Source organism: Lampetra fluviatilis, chromosome 50, assembly GCF_964198595.1.
Source record: "Lampetra fluviatilis chromosome 50, kcLamFluv1.1, whole genome shotgun sequence".
NCBI classification, from domain to species: domain Eukaryota; kingdom Metazoa; phylum Chordata; class Hyperoartia; order Petromyzontiformes; family Petromyzontidae; genus Lampetra; species Lampetra fluviatilis.
Window position 1 is genome coordinate 5,432,791 of NC_136324.1, and position 18,198 is coordinate 5,450,988.

An 18,198-nucleotide genomic window follows, 5' to 3' on the forward strand; every position below is an offset into this window, starting at 1 on the left:
ACACAGCGTGCTTGCCACAAACGAACCACAACACCTTGCTGGGATCGTCAAGGAATATAAACAATCACGCCAACTCCTGGTCATCCTCGCAGCGGCTTTTGGCTCGTCATCGAACAAAGACGGTCACCACATCGCGGGCTTTCAGATGCGCTTCTGTGGCCGCCTGGAATGCTCTTCCGATATTAGGAAGCCACTGGAGTTCTGTATTTTTAAATCTCGATTGAAAACTCGTATCTTTAAAAAAAAATTGTGTTTAGTTTGTTGTCCTTCCCCCCGCACCTCCCATTAGCATGGCATGGTTGGCTAGATAAAATAAGTTAAATATACATATTTTTTTAATTCTCCAATTAAGAAAATGTATAATTAAACACCATTGTATAACTGACTGGCTTGGCGAGTGAGTTTCAGACTTGTAAGTCCGCAACAGAAAACATAGTTCCCAAGTTTGTAGTTTTAACTCAAGAGACGAGTAGAAGTCTGCTATGGAATAAAGATGTTGGACATGGCGCACAACAGGGAACAATTGGTTTTGCCGATGACTACACGGCACCTGCTTGTAGTATATAATTAACAGTGCTTTTCCGGTCCACTGCTGGATGAGTTCGTTGTGGGGGTTGCAGCCACGTCACCAGGCATGTTCAGTGCCGGTCGGTGAAGTGGTGGGGGGGGGGGGGCAGGATTGGTTCAGATGCCAATCACCGCCGATGTCATTTGTGGCTGGGAATGCATCTACTGAGACTAAGAGTCTCTCAATAAATGGCTAACTGAATCACGAAGCATTCGGATTAAAAGGAGACACCAGTCAGGCATTTCTATGAAATACCGAGGGCGTATTTAATCAAGGCACTTGCACATTTACAGCTCTGAAGCAAAGCAGCGGTGAAAATGTTGACGGAGGCAGTGTCGTTCTTGCTGACGCCGCGGATTTCAGCGTGCGAGGCTACCGGCAGTTACACCCTTTCACCGCATACGGATTTCGAAATCCTAAATTGCGTCCAATATCCTTAATTTAATTCTTAATAAAGCGGTGTAATTTTATTTTCATCTAAATGCGGTTTTCGAGGCTAGTTCCACGTGTTGAGAACTCCTCCCAAGCTTCCGTCAGCCTTGCGCTATCGGAACGGCGCAACTGCCAAACATCAGACGTGGCAATGATTACGAGCAGCTGTGAAGGACCCACGCGCTTTGAAAATTGGCATGCGATGAAAGGGATTAAAACTCGGCAGCCTTCTGCTTAGAGCGGCGAGTCGGAGCGAGGACGTCACGGTGAGCGGCGAGTCGGAGCGGTGAGCGAGGGGTAAAGGTCCCTCAGATCAGCACCGGCACGCAAGCGGCCCTCAGCTGCACGTAGAGCTCCAGCTCCCGGCTCCCGCCGCCTTCCCCGTGGAGCGCTCCGCTGGGGGCTTCCTGCAGGGCCTGGACCTCCGCCAGCAGCGCCTGCAGACACAACGCAACGGGTCCCGGTCGCTGACTCGGCGATTGTTAGAGCTAGTGACTTGTTGAGTTTCCTATTTTGTCAGCTCAAGTAGCTCCGAGTTCTAGCATCTTTCTGGGACAAGGACATGATGCAGGTTTAGGAGCGATTCCATGTGTGCATTAAATATCCTGTATGAAAAAGTAGGAAAAAAACAGAACCAAGGTAAAAAGGACAGAACTAGGAGGGTAAAGGCCAGTTTAAAGAAGTGAATTTTCGAGACAGACTTGGAGTTGGAAGCTCGCTTCGTATTGCCTGATGCAAGTAGTGCGGGCCCGAGGACGGGATGTGAATGTCGTGGGGTCAGTAGCGGTGGGGTCAGGAGCGGTGGGGTCAGTAGCGGTGGGGTCAGTAGCGGTGGGGTCAGGAGCAGTGGGGTCAGTAGCGGTGGGGTCAGTAGCGGCGGGGTCAGGAGCGGCGGGGTCAGTAGCGGTGAGGTCAGTAGCGGTGGGGTCAGTAGCGGTGGGGTCAGGAGCGGTGGGGTCAGGAGCGGTGGGGTCAGGAGCGGTGGGGTCAGGAGCGGTGAGGTCAGTAGCGGTGGGGTCAGGAGCGGTGGGGTCAGTAGCGGTGGGGTCAGTAGCGGCGGGGTCAGGAGCGACGGGGTCAGTAGCGGTGGGGTCAGGAGCGGTGGGGTCAGTAGCGGTGAGGTCAGTAGCGGTGGGGTCAGTAGTGGTGGGGTCAGGAGCGGTGGGGTCAGAAGCGGTGGGGTCAGGAGCGGTGAGGTCAGGAGCGGTGGGGTCAGTAGCGGTGGGGTCAGTAGCGGTGGGGTCAGTAGCGGTGGGGTCAGTAGCGGTGGGGTCAGTAGCGGTGGGGTCAGTAGTGGTGGGGTCAGTAGCGGTGGGGTCAGTAGTGGTGAGGTCAGGAGCGGTGGGGTCAGGAGCGGTGGGGTCAGGAGCGGTGGGGTCAGTAGCGGTGGGGTCAGGAGCGGTGGGGTCAGTAGCGGTGGGGTCAGTAGCGGTGGGGTCAGGAGCGGTGGGGTCAGGAGCGGTGGGGTCAGGAGCGGTGAGGTCAGTAGCGGTGGGGTCAGGAGCGGTGCGGTCAGTAGCGGTGGGGTCAGTAGCGGTGAGGTCAGGAGCGGTGGGGTCAGTAGCGGTGGGGTCAGTAGCGGTGGGGTCAGTAGCGGTGGGGTCAGGAGCGGTGGGGTCAGTAGCGGCGGGGTCAGTGCGGCGCGGTGTGCCGTCGGGCGGTGCTGCACCTGCAGGCGAGGATAGGCTTCCACCATGAGCTGGGCCGCAGCTCCTCCACAGGACGACCCCGCCTCCTGCCTGGCGCTGCCTACACACTCGCTGCCCTGGCAGATGGAAAGCACAGGCTGTGAGAAAAAAAAATCACTGTTCGTTTTACAAATGTTATTTCAATTGTGCCATGTGTGCCATGGCGTGAGATGAAGTGTCCCTGCGGAACGCTGGCAGAGCATTGCAATGCCCCACGGAAGCGGATATCACATAACGAATTGTTCAAACATTTAGAGAGTGATCTTATCTCGACGCTCAGGGGAGGACAGCGCTATTACACTGCTCCGATACAGAGAAATGCTAATCGCATACCAACCAAAGTAATATTTTTCTATTTAAAAGCTCGCATTAGCTACATTTAGTTAAGAAACGAATTTTACGTTGTGTTTGTGTAATGATTGGTGACCGCGATCATCAACTCGCTGCACTTAAGAACCCGGTTTTATCACCGACGACAGAAGCCCGGATTCAAACCCAGCATCGTAGCTGCGTAAGCTCAGCGCTCCGATCTCCAAGCCACCCGGCCACTTACTAGCACAGAGCGTTTATAGCATCCCTGCTTATACGGCTCCCGCATCAACGGAGAGATTATTTGTTAGCTGTAAGATACACCCATAATTGGCATTAGACAGACCCAAAAAATCACTACTTAATGAGTTCTGAAAGCGCCAGATGTTACAAATTGGACGCAATGTTGTACGGTTTCATATCCGCGCAGTGAATACCACCCACTCCCACCACCCCGTCTATGACTCAGAGAATTGTCATCATTTGTGGTCATGTTCCAATGCAAGAATATTTATTGTCTTGTTTGTATCCCCGCGGCTCGTGGGCTCTATCCGCTCTGTTAGCCTCGAGGTAACATTTACATATAAATTACATAAATGGTAAATAATCATGTTTTTATAAGAAGAGCTTTTACCCTTGCTGGCAATAAAACAGGAGGTGTTAAGATGTTAAAACACCAAACGGAAACCTTTTGCAAGGAATGATGTCTGCATTAACCACGCACAGTGCCTCTGGTGAACATGCAAACAAAAAACAGGCTCTGATAGTATATGATGTATTGTCTTTAACACTGATTGGTCCACACCAAAGACAGCCGTCTTTAGAGCCTAGTCTCAAACAGTGTTAAACCAAAGAACGCCAAAAAGGTGAACAGCACAATAATCGTGTTTTTTTTTTTTAAGCTCTCGGTGCGATTCGTGCGTACCGAATTATAAGAATCAGTTTTAATTAATGGAGCGTGACGTTCCTACTGTTTAAGGTCCCGGTGCACGCCGTAGTAACCAGTGCAGGAGAGCTGGGGGGTGGGCGGGGGAGGTGAGGAGGTGAGAGCAGCGAGTGGGCGAGGGTGGTGAGTGGGTGAAAGCGGTGAGTTAGGGAGCTGTGGGTGAGGGTGGGTGAGGGTGGCGAGTGGATCAAATCTGTGAGTTAGCGAGATGTGGGTGAGTGATCAAAGAGTGAGAGTGGTGAGTGGTGACAGTGGTGAGTGAGGAGAGTGGTGAGTGACTGAGGCAGTGAGTGCGGTGACTGGGTGAGGGATGCGCCGTGTGTTCGCAGACCCCTCCGCGCCCCTCGCTACCTGCAGGCGTCTGGTGACCGCCAGGTGGAGAGCACAGAGCGAGGCCAGGGAAGGGCAGGTGATTCTGACCTCCAGCACTGCTACAAGATTTACCTCGACCTGTGAACACAGTCCCAACAACACGGCCCTGGTCTTGGGTACGGGCAGAGCCACTGGTGTAAAGGTGTAAAGGTCACAGCGATCTGTAGAGGTCACATACTAATCTGTAGAGGTCACAGAGCAGTCTGTAGAGGTCACAGCAGTCTGTAGAAGTCAGATATCAATCTGTAGGGGTCACAGAGCAATCTGTAGAGGTCACATAGCAGTCTGTAGAGGTCACAGAGCAGTCTGTAGAGGTCACATAGCAGTCTGCAGGGGTCACATCGCAGTCTGTAGAGGTCACAGAGCGATCTTTAGAGGTCACAGCAATCTGTAGAGGTCACAGAGCAATCTGTAGGGGTCACAGAGCAATGTGTAGAGGTCACAGATCATTCTGCCCTTGCACAAGACTTGTGATTTCTTCCCACGGTATTCATTTTTCTAAACGTGCATCTTCATCAGGATGGACGAGCGCACGGGGCACGGCTTGCACGGATCCCGCGTGACCCCGCACCTGGGCGACGGCGAGGCGCACGGGGTGGCCGTCGGCGGTGACGCCGTGTGCCGCGGCGGGGGCAGCGCGGACCCCAGGAGGCCCGGGGTGGAGCGGCTCGGGGCAGGGCAGGGCCGGGCACTCGGACAGCAGCCACGCGAGCAGCGCGCGACACGGCCCAGCGGGGTCCCCTGCGACGGAACCGAACGCAAATCGGAATCTACACGGCGGGATTCAAGCCACCTGGAAAGCGCCGTTGAGCCTGGAGAGTGCTTGAATGGGTAGCCTTTGAGCAAAGGAAGTTGCGTTGTAGGCTGCTGCTGCTGCTGTTGTGTTACGCAGTGCAATGTCCTCCGTTGCAGGAGTCATCATATTGCCCAAAGTGAATGAACTACGGCAAACAGAATAAGTTAATAAAGGAGAATGCAAAGTTGGAATCGAGATAGGTATGAGCAGAGGACAGTGCAGCTAAATCCATGGTTGTACTGTACTCGCGCTCCCGCGTCGATGCTGCTTTGTCTCAGTAGATGCATTCCCAGCCACAAATGACATCGGCGGTGATTGGCATCTGAACCAATCCTGTCCTCCCCCCCCACCACCACTTCACCGACCCGCACTGAACAGCCTGGTGACGTGTGGCTGCAACCCCCACAACGAACTCATCCAGCAGTGGACCAGAAAAGCGCTGTTAATTATACACTACAAGCAGGTGCCGTGTAGTCATCGGCAAAACCAATTTTTCCCTGTGCACCTTGTCCAACATCTTTATACCATAGCCGACTTCTACTCGTCTCTTGAGATAAAACTACAAACTTGGGAACTATGTTTTCTGTTTTGGACTTACAAGTCTGAAACTCACTCGCTAAGCCAGTCAGGGACTCAGAGTCCGTCAATATCTTCAATTGTATCGTTATACAATGTTGTTAAATTCTCCATATTCTTAGTTAGAGAATTTAAAACGATGTATGTTGAACTGCTTTCGCATCGTACGTAGCCAACCGTGCTAATCGGAGGTGCGGGGGAAGGACAACAAACGAAACCCAAAAAGCAGTTTTAAAGATACGAGTTTTCAATCGAGATTTAAAAGTGTCGAGCTCCAGTGGCTTCCTAATATCGGAAGAGCATTCCAGGCGGCCACAGATGCGCATCTGAAAGCCCGCGATGCAGTGACCATCTTTGTTCGATGACGAGCCAAAAGCCGCTACGAGGATGACCAGGAGTTGGCGTGATTGTTTATGTTCCTTGACGATCCCAGCAAGGTGTTGTGGTTCGTTTGTGGCAAGCACTCTGTGTGTAATCAGTGCGACCTCACAATGTATTCGTTAAGCACCCGGAAGCCAATGTAGCTCATATATCACATGATATATGAGACAGATGTAGACAAAGCCCATTGTCAGCGTTGTCTTTGAATTGGGGATGCAAGGAAGGTGACCCAGAGGGAGGACCAGGAACGGGTTGAAGATGGAATCGTCGGAGGCAGTGCAGAGGACAAGATGAGAGCGAAACTCCGTGACCCACACGGAGTTGGGGGAGCCCTCATCCAGAACTGAAGTGGCACAAGGGCCACACAGCAAACCTGGAGCTGCCCCTCTTACGGTCGCACAAACAATCGCGGGCGACAATGTTAACAAGAGAACCGATTCTTGAATCCAATCGTGATGCTGACGTTGACAATTCGAGAAGTCACTGTGGAAGAACAGAGGGGGGGGGAGGGGAGGTGGAGGAGAAAATCGTTGACCCTTGTACCGCGGCACCGATCGAACGGCACGGGCGCCCACACCTGATGCAGCAGGCCCAAGGATTCTGTTCGCCGTGGCTTCGGCAACGCGCACCGCCAGGATTGTCGGCGCCGCTCCTCTGCCGTTCCCCTCCCCCGCCGACCCTGCCGGCGCCTCGCCACCACGCAGCTCGCCGTGCGGCGCCGGGCGCAGGCAGCTCAGGGCATCAACCACCGTGACACCGATGAGCAGGGTGACCCCGCTGGGGCTGCGACTCTCTTGCGCCGAACCGGCGGTGCGGCCGCTGTCGCATTCCGACGGTTGCCGCCGCGAGCTTCCGGGGAGACCGCCGTGCAGGAAGCAGCGCACCACCACAGGAACCGGCAGCAGCTCAAACGGCGTGCCGTCGCAGCTCAGCGGCACCGCCACCTCGACGCGCCCCCCCGGAGACAGCACCTCCACGGGGAAGGAGTGGGCGGCGCAGGCGCGATCGAGCGCCGGGCCTCGTCCCGCCGCGGGCAAGCGGCGGACGGCGCCGCTCACCTCGACGCACAGAGTCCACGGTCCCCGCAGCCCGCCCCGTGCGCCGGCGATTAGCTCGCAGCGCAAGCCGGGCCGCTCCTCGGAGAGCGACTGCGTCCACAGCGTGGACACCCGGAGCTCGACGGGGCGGTCCTGGTTTCCCCGGAGCTGCCCGGTGGTGCCGAGCCGCGCTGACAAACGGCGGCAGACGTCCGAGCAGAGGTGCAGCCACCGGAGGTCGGAGTCTTGGCGGCGCAGGGCCTCGCTCACGAGACGAACCCTGCGGTGGCACACGCAGGGACGGTGCAGGGGTGGACACGTGGCCTTCATTTGCCATACTGTGTAGGTGAAGAGTTCGCAGGACCGGTTCAAGCATCGCTCACGATCAATGCTAGCCGTGTCCTGGAATTGAACTTAGGTGGCCGAGTTCAGAGCACAACGCGCTAATCACCGTTGGCGAGGGGGTGCAGAGTGAAGCCTAAACGTCATCTAACTGCACAGCCCTTTGGTCAATCCGCTGTTGAATGAGGGCCTCCCCATGCCATGCGGGTCACGGGGGGCTGCTTGGGCGACTGTCCCCGCTCGTGCGAGCGCGATAGCGAGGGCCACACCGGTCGGAGATGCCGCTGATGGCAGAGAGGAGGTCCCGGGCGGTGTGGCCGGGACGGGAGGCCGGGGTGCGTCGGGAAGTCTTGCCCGTCGAGCCGGACGGCAAGTCGAACGAGACCAGTCGCCACTGTGCCGTCACAGCCACTGCGCGCCCCTCGGCACCTGCATGGGGGTCACGGAGGCACGCGAGGGCAGGGGACGCAGTGTGGGTGGATCGCTCGCGACGCCCACGTCACCCGCGTCGCACACCCGACGCCTCGGTAGCCACACTGCCGTCCAGCCATCAACAGCGGAGAATGAGCGACCTCCCACCGAGCGAAGGTTGATTGCAGGCTTCACCAGAAAGCCTCGCTTGCTGGAGTCGAGAGTGCGTGGTAGGGAGCACAGTGAGATGAGAGGGGGGAGGAAGGAGGATGCATGGACGGGAGTAGAGTGAGATGACAGGAGAGAGGTAGGAGAGTGCGTCGAGCGGGATAGAGGAAAGGGAGGAGTGGTAGGAGAGTGCGTGGAGGGGGGGGACAGTTAGATGAGAGGGGAGAGGTCGGAAGTGGTGAGTCAAAGGAGGATCTTGAAGACTTTGAGTGCGGCTCTGAAGTTTACGTGGGATCGGATTGAGAGGCGGTGGAGAGATCCGGGTAGTGGGGTGACCTCTCGTTTACGGGCGGGGAGTCTGGCAGGAGCATTTTAAATCGTTTGGAATTTGGAGACGAAGGGCTGTGTGGAGGCCATAGAGACAAGAGTTGCAATAGTTGAGTCGGGATGTGATTAAGGCATGGATGAGAGTCTCGGTATCATCTGAGGTAAAGAAATGACGGATACGGCAAATGGAGGTAGGATAATCCTACAGAGTGAAGATATTTCGGAGGAGAGCGAGAACTCGGGATCACTTCCGGGTTTAATTTGTATCCACAGCAGAGTCGCTGCCGCGGGGCGCACCGTCTCCGTGTCGGGGCACGCAGCACAGCGCCAGCGCGCAGCAGTCGTACAGCTTCACGGACGGCGGGGCGCCCCCCGAGACATCCTCCTCCTCATCCTTCATCGCTGTCGCCGCAAGGTGCACGGAGAAAACCCCGCGAGGAGAGCTGTAGAACAGCTGGGCGCCGTGGCAGCAGGCAGCCAGGACGGGGCCCTTCACAACGTGGCACAGGAGCACCCGGGTCGCTCGGGGGTTACCAACTTCCCTCCGCTGCTACCCCCCCCACCAACCCCTCCTTGTCTCGTTCCGCAGTTTTACCCGGATTGGGCTATCGTCGTCGCGTCGTCGAGAGAGGAAGAATCCGTTCGGAACTCGCACAGAGCAGTGGAGCCCTTCGTGTTAGAGAACGGCCCACACAAGTGGGTATTACAGAGCTACTTCTTAGATCTCTGCAAGTGACACAGTAGAGAGCAGCATTCTCCCATCCGCCCTGGTAAATAGAGCAATAGAGTAATGTTCTAGATTTGAAGTTTTCGTGACTGCAGGGATCCATACTCTTTGGTTCTTTCGGTAAAGTCACGTAGGTATAAAATAAAATATACTATGAGATCTCTTTTACCAGTGGCAAATATAATGGTAGGTTTTTACCCTTTTAACTGGTACAAAACTGACACCTTTATTCAAGGCATCATGTTTGCAATGACCACAACACAAGTAGTCAATAAAGCAAACAAAAAGAAGCAACTCTGATAAGGATAATAATATGCACTGTCCTTGAAGTTGATTGGCCCACACTCGAGACGGCTTTCTTTAGAGCCTAGTCCCCATTGGTGTAGGGCCAGATGACACCAGAAGGCGTACAACTCAAAAACAGTGCAATATCAGAGTATTGAGAGTTCGGGGTAAACATTTACACTATTTTCTTTTTGTTTGCTTTATTGACTACTTGTGTTGTGGTCATTGCAAACATGATGCCTTGAATAAAGGTGTCAGTTTTGTACCAGTTAAAAGGGTAAAAACCTACCATTATATTTGCCACTGGTAAAAGAGATCTCATAGTGTAAATGTTTACCCCGAACTCTCAATACTCTGATATTGCACTGTTTTTGAGTTGTACGCCTTCTGGTGTCATCTGGCCCTACACCAATGGGGACTAGGCTCTAAAGAAAGCCGTCTCGGGTGTGGGCCAATCAACTTCAAGGACAGTGCATATTATTATCCTTATCAGAGTTGCTTCTTTTTGTTTGCTTTATTGACTACTTGTGTTGTGGTCATTGCAAACATGATGCCTTGAATAAAGGTGTCAGTTTTGTACCAGTTTAAAGGGTAAAAACCTACCACCAAAATAAAATATCTTATACCTTCGTGATTTTACCGAAAGAATCAAAGAGTAGAGTAATGTTCATCGCATTGCAGTCGTTGGTCACATGACAGACACTTTATAGTTGCACTGCTGAAATGCGATTGCACCTCACCTGGTTTTGAATTGAAATAAAACAACGAGGTATCATGCGCTCTGTGATCACACGAGGCCCACCACTTCACAACAGCCTGCCCGTCAATGCAAGCATCCTATCCACACCAGGCAAGAGGCGCTAGTTTATTGCGCTCGGTCACCGCGGCCGTTAAAGTAGTTCTGAGCAGATGGTAAACATGAACGGTCTTCGCGTCATCAAAGGTCATCATTAAGCAATGTGTGAGTGCCGCCGAAGATTTCCAAGAGTCTGATTTGAGACCCTCGGTGAGACATTTTTTTTGCCAGCCTGGTCTAGGACGGGGCAGGTGTGCGTGTGTGAGCGCGCCCGTTGGCTCTACCGGCACGTGCAGCTCTCGCACGAAGGGGGCGCCGGCTCCACTCGGCTCGTCGTCCCGCGTCACCATCACCACCTCCCCCTCCGCCCCCACCACCACCAGGCAGTTGTGCCCCTCCCGGCTGGCGGCGCCGTCTACTCGGGGCACCAGTGCCGAGGCCACCAGCACCACCGGCTGCTGCAGGTCGTGCAGGAGGATGGGGCGGGCCCTGAGCGGGCGTGGCTCTGAGATGGAGGAGGAAGTGGCGTTGCCTGGGCCCGGCGTGGGAATGGCGTAAAGCCGCCCGTCCGGCAGGCCGCACAGCAGCGCAGACAGCGCCAGCATGGCGGCGTCCACTCCCAGCAGCAGCTGGAAGAGCGCTGGCTGCAGCTGCGGCGGGAGACGGTGGCGATAGTGAGGCCGGCTGTGACGTCGCATGACAAGAGTCTCGCCTCTACTGCGGGCAACCAGTGGAGCAACCGATCGCATATGGATGCAGGTACGTCCACAATGAAGTTAATAAGTTGCATGCAACCACAGTGGATGACAATAACAACTGAGTGTCGGCCAAAGGGGGGTACGTCGGCCAACATGGAGATGCAGCGATAAAATTGAATTGTGTGCACGTGCGGCTTGGTTTGTGAGATGGCCGACAGCTTGGGGTGACCTTCATCCAGCAGTGGATCGATCGTGGCTAACGATCGTGATGATGAAACGTGACGACGCGGCTTGAGAGATGAAACCCTCCACCTGTATTGAGCTGGGGGTCGCTGGCGCCGCGGAGACCGACCGGCTCGTGGTCCCAACGCTCACGAGGACGGGCAGGGGGCACGGGGTGGCCGCCGCAAATCCAGCTTGCGGCCAAGTGGCGCCCTCCACCTGTCATCACAACAACAACAACCGCCATTGGTCACTAAGTGGCGGTGGCTTCACCACGGCGCTTGTGCCAGGCTATGTGCACTTTTAAGGCCACGTAAAGTGTCGAACGCCCCCTGGCAGGAGTTCACGGGATAGACAAATGTGTCATGGGTTGACCGAGATGACTGGCCGATGCACCACCTGTGCCCCCTACTGTGCCAACCTGTCATCACACCACCCGCACCTCACACCCACGCACGCCGTTACATAACTTCACACGGCCCAAGGTCACGCAGGGGATGCGATAACAGCATAATGAAAAGCAGAATTGTTAATATCCTTTTGAAATAAAATATTATACGAAATTTTTTTCACAGATTTCTTCGTGCGCCTCTCTGCAGTTGTGGGTTCTGGACAATCATCCCTGCCCTGGACGTCACTCACGGTGCGGCAGGGAGACAGCGTGACCCGCCCCAGCTGCTCGCTCCGGCACGAGCTCTCGGCGCCTGCATCGGGCAGCCGCCACCAGCTCACGTCCCAAGGTGCCGAGCCTCCCAGCGTGGCGAGGAGAGACGCGCCGGCGCCAGGCAGCGGCAACAGAGTCACGGCCCCCGGGGCCGCCAGTATCGCGTCCCTCTCGGTCACGTCACGGTCCCTCCAGCCGTCGCCACTACAACGGCAGCAACGTTAACGGCTTCAACAATGACAATTATATTCTTAGGTTTTTTCGGTAAAATCACGTAGGTAAAAATTTTAATTAATAAAAGTTAAATAAAAATCAGCAATCGTGCTGTGACGGTTCCACCTGAAGACGGAAGCTTGTGTTGCCTCCGAAACGTCGTGATTTTTATTTTACTTTTATTAATTTTTACCTACGTGACTTTACCGAAAAAAATCTAAGAATATGAATCCTTGCAATCACGAAAGCTTCAAATCTAGAAATGACAATTATAACAAAAAATAATCTTTAACGATTCACCCACATAGTAATTCACTGAATTGAGTGGCTGCAGGGATAAAGTGAGCCCATTACACAGTGCATACAAATTGAAAAGTAATTTAATTTTATGCATGTCATTTGTGGCATTATCGCAAGCTTGATAATTGCTACCAATTGATGAACTGCTGCACAAAGAGACCTCTGATCTATGCGGCGGTAAAAGGCAATGCAGCAATATCCATCGTCACGCTGTACTTCTATGCTCCCACCTGTGCTCCCCGCCTTCCAGTAGCAATAAAATGCAAACGTGCGCTCACAAACGGCAGGAAGGTACAACTCCCATCATGACCTGCATGCATGTCACGTGGCCACAGTGCATGCATGATGCTCTTAGCCTCGTCTAGGCCACCAACTCAACAGAGGTGACAGTGTGGCTTTATAATTATAATTTAATTTTAGATTTGAAGTTTTCGTGACTGCAAGGATTCATACTCTTTGGTTTTTTCGGTAAAGTCACGTAGGTAAAAAACGTAAATAAATTAAATCACGACGTTTCGGAGGCAACACAAGCTTCCGTCTTCAGTAATTTGATACAGTAATTTTACTGTGACGGTTCCACCTGAAGACGGAAGCTTGTGTTGCCTCCGAAACGCCGCGATTTAATTTATTTTCATTTTTTACCAACGTGACTTTACCGAAAAAAACAAAGAGTCATTGTAATTTAGATCACCTACTCCCGAGTTGAAATGTGGCCATCACGCACCGACTTGCGTGGCAAAGCACAACCAAATTACCCACACGCCGCGCACAAACGGCGTGGGTATAGGCCCCTCATCCAGCAGTGGATTGACCGATACGTCAGAGGTCGCAAACGGGTTTTGATTCCTTACCCGTACCCGGCCGCACCAGGGTCGCAAACGGGTACGCGTACCCGTACCCGGCCGTACCCATACCCTACCCGTACCCGGCCGGGTACGGGTAGGGTACGGGTATCGGGTACCTGATTGCGACCTCTGGGATGAAGCCATGTTGCAGGCGCGGGTGGGTTGATTCTAGGAACTTGAATTGTGAGAAGAGACAAGACGTTGGGAAATGAGTGACAAACGGTTACTCACCAGTGACTCACGGCCTACCCGTACCCGTGCCCGGCCGCACCAGGGTCGCAAACGGCTACCCGTACCCGGCTGGGTACGGGTAGCCGGGTATCGGGTCGGGTACGGGTATCGGGTACCCGGTTGCGACCTCTGCGACACGTGCGCAGCAGCCAGGCCCACAGCGAAGCCACCTGCCTGGAATCCGCGGCGAGCGCGAAGACGGCGCCGCCGTCACACAGCACCAGCAGCCGCCCGCACTCCATCTCCGGCTGCACATCCAGCACGGGGCGCGGGAAGCACAGGATGGCCTGCACGCACGCACGCATGCAAAGACAACGATCCCCCGTGTAGCCTTAACAGACTGTAGGGGCAAGTGCTGTTAGCGAGCACCTATGAAGGCCGGCACGGCACACGAGGGGGTGGGTGGCCAGCACCACGCCCGACCGCCTTTGTCTCCCCAGTGGCGATGTTTACACACTGCACCAGGTACTCATTTCAGGCTGAGTCGACCTAGGGGAGGCCCAGGACCTGTTCAGATAATCGTCACGGGTGTTGGCCGTGAGCGGGAATCGAACCTGGGTCGCCGGGTTCATAGCGCAGCGCGCTAACCGCTACACTACCGCTCCCCACCATGCTGGGTGTGTTGGTGCACGCATGCACACACGCACACACGCAGTGAATGGAGTGATCAGCCGCTGGTGATGCATCTCCTCCCAGCGGAGCCTTGCAGTAAATTCCTAAAACCCAGAGCGATGGCACCGAGGCTGTCCTCGCAGTGAACCCCGTCCGCGTGTCGAGACGCGTCCCCCCCTCCCGTACGGGAGGATGGCAACGACGCTCGTTATGTTGAACACGGTCCAAGCAGTCACCACATCGCGAAGCGTGAAGAGCCGCTGACGGGTGAAATCATCGCCACTGGGCCAGCGGATCCACGCTGAGCTGGCGGGTTGCATCGGGCACTGGGAGCGTCCCCGAACGGAGCAGCTCCACAAACCCCAGGGTGGCAAGGAAAGCCAAAGGGGAGGTGGGGGGGGCAAGACCTTCATAACTTAGGCGAACTCGCAGTCAAAGTGCCAACTTTTGAAATGAACGACCGTAAATAATAACTAAACTTTGAGAAAATGTTGCCGATGTATGCAGCAAGGCGATGATTTAACACGCGCACGGAACGGAATGCACCCGTCACCGTTCCAACGTTGACAGAAAAGTCAGCGAGTCCGAGTGCGTCCCACGCTGCGGATTTTTTTACGTGCAATTCTCCCTGATCCAGAGAGAGGTCAAGTGTTTAGAGCTACATCGCAGCTCAAATTCGCTGAAGTAAGTCCTACAGAAAGGTTAGGAGGCGCACTTCGTTGTCATCCACATCTATAAACTGTCTGCAGTGTGTGCATTCTGAATTCCTGGAAGTGCCCAGGGGTAGAGGGTGACAGGGCGTGGGGTCTGGGCTTGCACAGTGCTTGGTGTGTTGGTGCTTCGTGCTCGATGTGTGGGTGTGTTGGTGCTGGGTGTGTTAGTGCTGGGTGTGTTGGTGCTGGGTGTGTTGGTGCTGGGTGTGTTGGTGCTGGGTGTGTTGGTGCTGGGTGTGTGTGGGTGAGTTGGTGCTGTGTGTGTTGGTGCTGGGTGTGTTGGTGCTGGGTGTGTTGGTGCTGGGTGTGTGTGGGTGAGTTGGTGCTGGGTGTGTTGGTGCTGGGTGTGTTGGTGCTGGGTGTGTTGGTGCTGGGTGTGTTGGTGCTGGGTGTGTTGGTGCTGGGTGTGTTGGTGCTGGGTGTGTTGGTGCTGGGTGTGTGTGGGTGAGTTGGTGCTGTGTGTGTTGGTGCTGGGTGTGTTGGTGCTGGGTGTGTTGGTGCTGGGTGTGTTGGTGCTGGGTGTGTTGGTGCTGGGTGTGTTGGAGCTGGGTGTGTTGGTGCTGGGTGTGTGTGGGTGTGTTGGTGCTTAGTGCTGGGTGTGTTGGTGCTAGGTGTGTTGGAGCTGGGTGTGTTGGTGCTGGGTGTGTTGGTACTGGGTGTGTTGGTGCTGGGTGTGTTGGTGCTGGGTGTGTGGGTGCTAGGTGTGTGTGGGTGTGTTGGTGCTAGGTGTGTTGGAGCTGGGTGTGTTGGTGCTGGGTGTGTTGGTGCTGGGTGTGTTGGTGCTGGGTGTGTTAGTGCTGGGTGTGTGGGTGCTGGGTGTGTTGGTGCTGGGTGTGTTGGTGCTGGGTGTGTTGGTGCTTAGTGCTGGGTGTGTTGGTACTGGGTGTGTTGGTGCCGGGTGTGTTGGTGCTGGGTGTGTTGGTGTTGGGTGTGTTGGTACTGGGTGTGTTGGTACTGGGTGTGTTGGTGCTGGGTGTGTGTGGGTGTGTTGGTGTTGGGTGTGTGGGTGTGTTGGTGCTGGGTGTGTTGGTGCTGGGTGTGTTGGTGCCGGGTGTGTTGGTGCTGGGTGCTGGGTGTGTGTGGGTGTGTTGGTGCTGGGTGTGTTGGTGCTGGGTGTGTTGGTGCTGGGTGCTGGGTGTGTGTGGGTGTGTTGGTGCTGGGTGTGTTGGTGCTGGGTGTGTTGGTGCTGGGTGTGTTGGTTCTGGGTGTGTTGGTGCTGGGTGTGTTGGTGCTGGGTGTGTGTGGGTGTGTTGGTGCTGGGTGTGTTGGTGCTGGGTGTGTTGGTTCTGGGTGTGTTGGTTCTGGGTGTGTGTGGGTGTGTTGGTGCTGGGTGTGTTGGTGCTGGGTTCTGGGTGTGTGTGGGTGTGTTGGTGCTGGGTGTGTTGGTTCTGGGTGTGTTGGTTCTGGGTGTGTGTGGGTGTGTTGGTGCTGGGTGTGTTGGAACTGGGTGTGTTGGTGCTGGGTGTGTGTGGGTGTGTTGGTGTTGGGTGTGTGGGTGTGTTGGTGCTGGGTGTGTTGGTGCTGGGTGTGTTGGTGCCGGGTGTGTTGGTGCTGGGTGTGTGTGGGTGTGTTGGTGCTGGGTGTGTTGGTGGTGGGTGTGTGTGGGTGTGTTGGTGTTGGTGCTGGGTGTGTGTGGGTGTGTTGGTGCTGGGTGTGTTGGTTCTGGGTGTGTTGGTGCTGGGTGTGTGTGGGTGTGTTGGTGCTGGGTGTGTGTGGGTGTGTTGGTGCTGGGTGTGTGTGGGTGTGTTGGTGCTGGGTGTGTTGGTTCTGGGTGTGTTGGTTCTGGGTGTGTGTGGGTGTGTTGGTGCTGGGTTCTGGGTGTGTGTGGGTGTGTTGGTGCTGGGTGTGTTGGTTCTGGGTGTGTTGGTTCTGGGTGTGTGTGGGTGTGTTGGTGCTGGGTGTGTTGGAACTGGGTGTGTTGGTGCTGGGTGTGTGTGGGTGTGTTGGTGTTGGGTGTGTGGGTGTGTTGGTGCTGGGTGTGTTGGTGCTGGGTGTGTTGGTGCCGGGTGTGTTGGTGCTGGGTGTGTGTGGGTGTGTTGGTGCTGGGTGTGTTGGTGGTGGGTGTGTGTGGGTGTGTTGGTGTTGGTGCTGGGTGTGTGTGGGTGTGTTGGTGCTGGGTGTGTTGGTTCTGGGTGTGTTGGTGCTGGGTGTGTGTGGGTGTGTTGGTGCTGGGTGTGTGTGGGTGTGTTGGTGCTGGGTGTGTGTGGGTGTGTTGGTGCTGGGTGTGTTGGTTCTGGGTGTGTTGGTTCTGGGTGTGTGTGGGTGTGTTGGTGCTGGGTGTGTTGGTGCTGGGTTCTGGGTGTGTGTGGGTGTGTTGGTGCTGGGTGTGTTGGTTCTGGGTGTGTTGGTGCTGGGTGTGTTGGTGCTGGGTGCTGGGTGTGTGTGTGGGTGTGTTGGTGCTGGGTGTGTTGGTGCTGGGTGTGTTGGTGCTGGGTGTGTTGGTGCTGGGTGTGTTGGTGCTGGGTGTGTGGGTGCTGGGTGTGTTGGTGCTGGGTGTGTTGGTGCTGGGTGTGTTGGTGCTGGGTGTGTGTGGGTGTGTTGGTGCTGGGTGTGTGGGTGCTGGGTTTGTGTGGGTGTGTTGGTGCTGGGTGTGTTGGTGCTGGGTGTGTTGGCGCTGGGTGTGTTGGTGCTGGGTGTGTTGGTGCTGGGTGTGTGTAGGTGTGTGTGGGTGCTGGGTGTGTGTAGGTGTGTGTGGGTGTGTTGGTGCTGGGTGTGTTGGTGCTGGGTGTGTGTGGGTGTGTTGGTGTTGGGTGTGTTGGTGCTGGGTGTGTGGGTGCTGGGGGTGCCGGCTGGTGAATGTGCAGGCAGGGTGTTGACTATACCCGGCTGTGCTAGGTACTCAATATTCAGGGTGGCGTGTGTACTTCAGTGTTATGTGCGTTGGCCTCAATGTGCACACCGCCTGGCACAAGCGTCGTGATGACGTCACCGCCACTTAGTGGCGAATGTCGCTTGTTCAAGTTCAAGTTCATTTATTAGGTATAGCCCTGTGAGCCATTCGGCTCTTGAATCGGGTGCAACCGCAACAAACAAAAAACAAAAACACGAACAAAAAAACATCTTAAAGTGAATATGTGACTAAGTGCAAACAGAAAATCCAAGAAAAGACAGCAAAATATTGCTGCTGTTGTTGTGTGCGGGGTGCTGCCCACCTGCCTGCCGCCGGCCGCCCCGTGCACGAACACGCGCTCGCCGTTCCCCGTGAACACGAGGCTTGCGGGGCCGGGCCTCAGCGGCGGGGCCGCCCTGCACGGTCCCCGGGGTCGCTCCAATTCCTCCAGGGCGCTCCCCCTGCCTACGTGAAGACGCTCCATGCTTTCCCGCCAATCACGAAGAATCGATTCGGATTAGCGACGTTCGATTCCTTCTAGTCAATTCCACGCGTGGTTACGCGTCTGGTTTATAACAAAAAAATGTCGATTCTAGAATCGATTCGTCGTCGTTGTTGTTGTTGTCGCACTTGCAGTCGTCGGATTCGCATCGCGCCGCGAATGTTCATCTTCCGCGAGCGCCTCCGCTCCCACGAACGCATCCCAATC

General features: G+C 55.2%; 1 protein-coding gene across 1 annotated transcript; it reads right to left on the reverse strand.

The window, feature by feature from the left end:
• Positions 1–1,245: 1,245 nt before the first annotated feature.
• FAAP100 (FA core complex associated protein 100) lies at positions 1,246–17,978 on the reverse strand. Its single transcript, XM_078878293.1, has 12 exons — positions 17,812–17,978; positions 13,509–13,621; positions 11,724–11,949; positions 11,172–11,300; positions 10,446–10,811; positions 8,651–8,843; positions 7,717–7,876; positions 6,646–7,385; positions 4,887–5,056; positions 4,295–4,393; positions 2,670–2,765; positions 1,246–1,437 (listed from the first exon to the last, which is right to left on the reverse strand). Exons 1-12 carry the CDS (start codon positions 17,971–17,973, stop codon positions 1,309–1,311), a joined length of 2,583 nt encoding a protein of 860 aa, XP_078734419.1. The 5' UTR covers positions 17,974–17,978; the 3' UTR covers positions 1,246–1,308.
• Between the last annotated feature and the right edge of the window lie 220 nt (positions 17,979–18,198).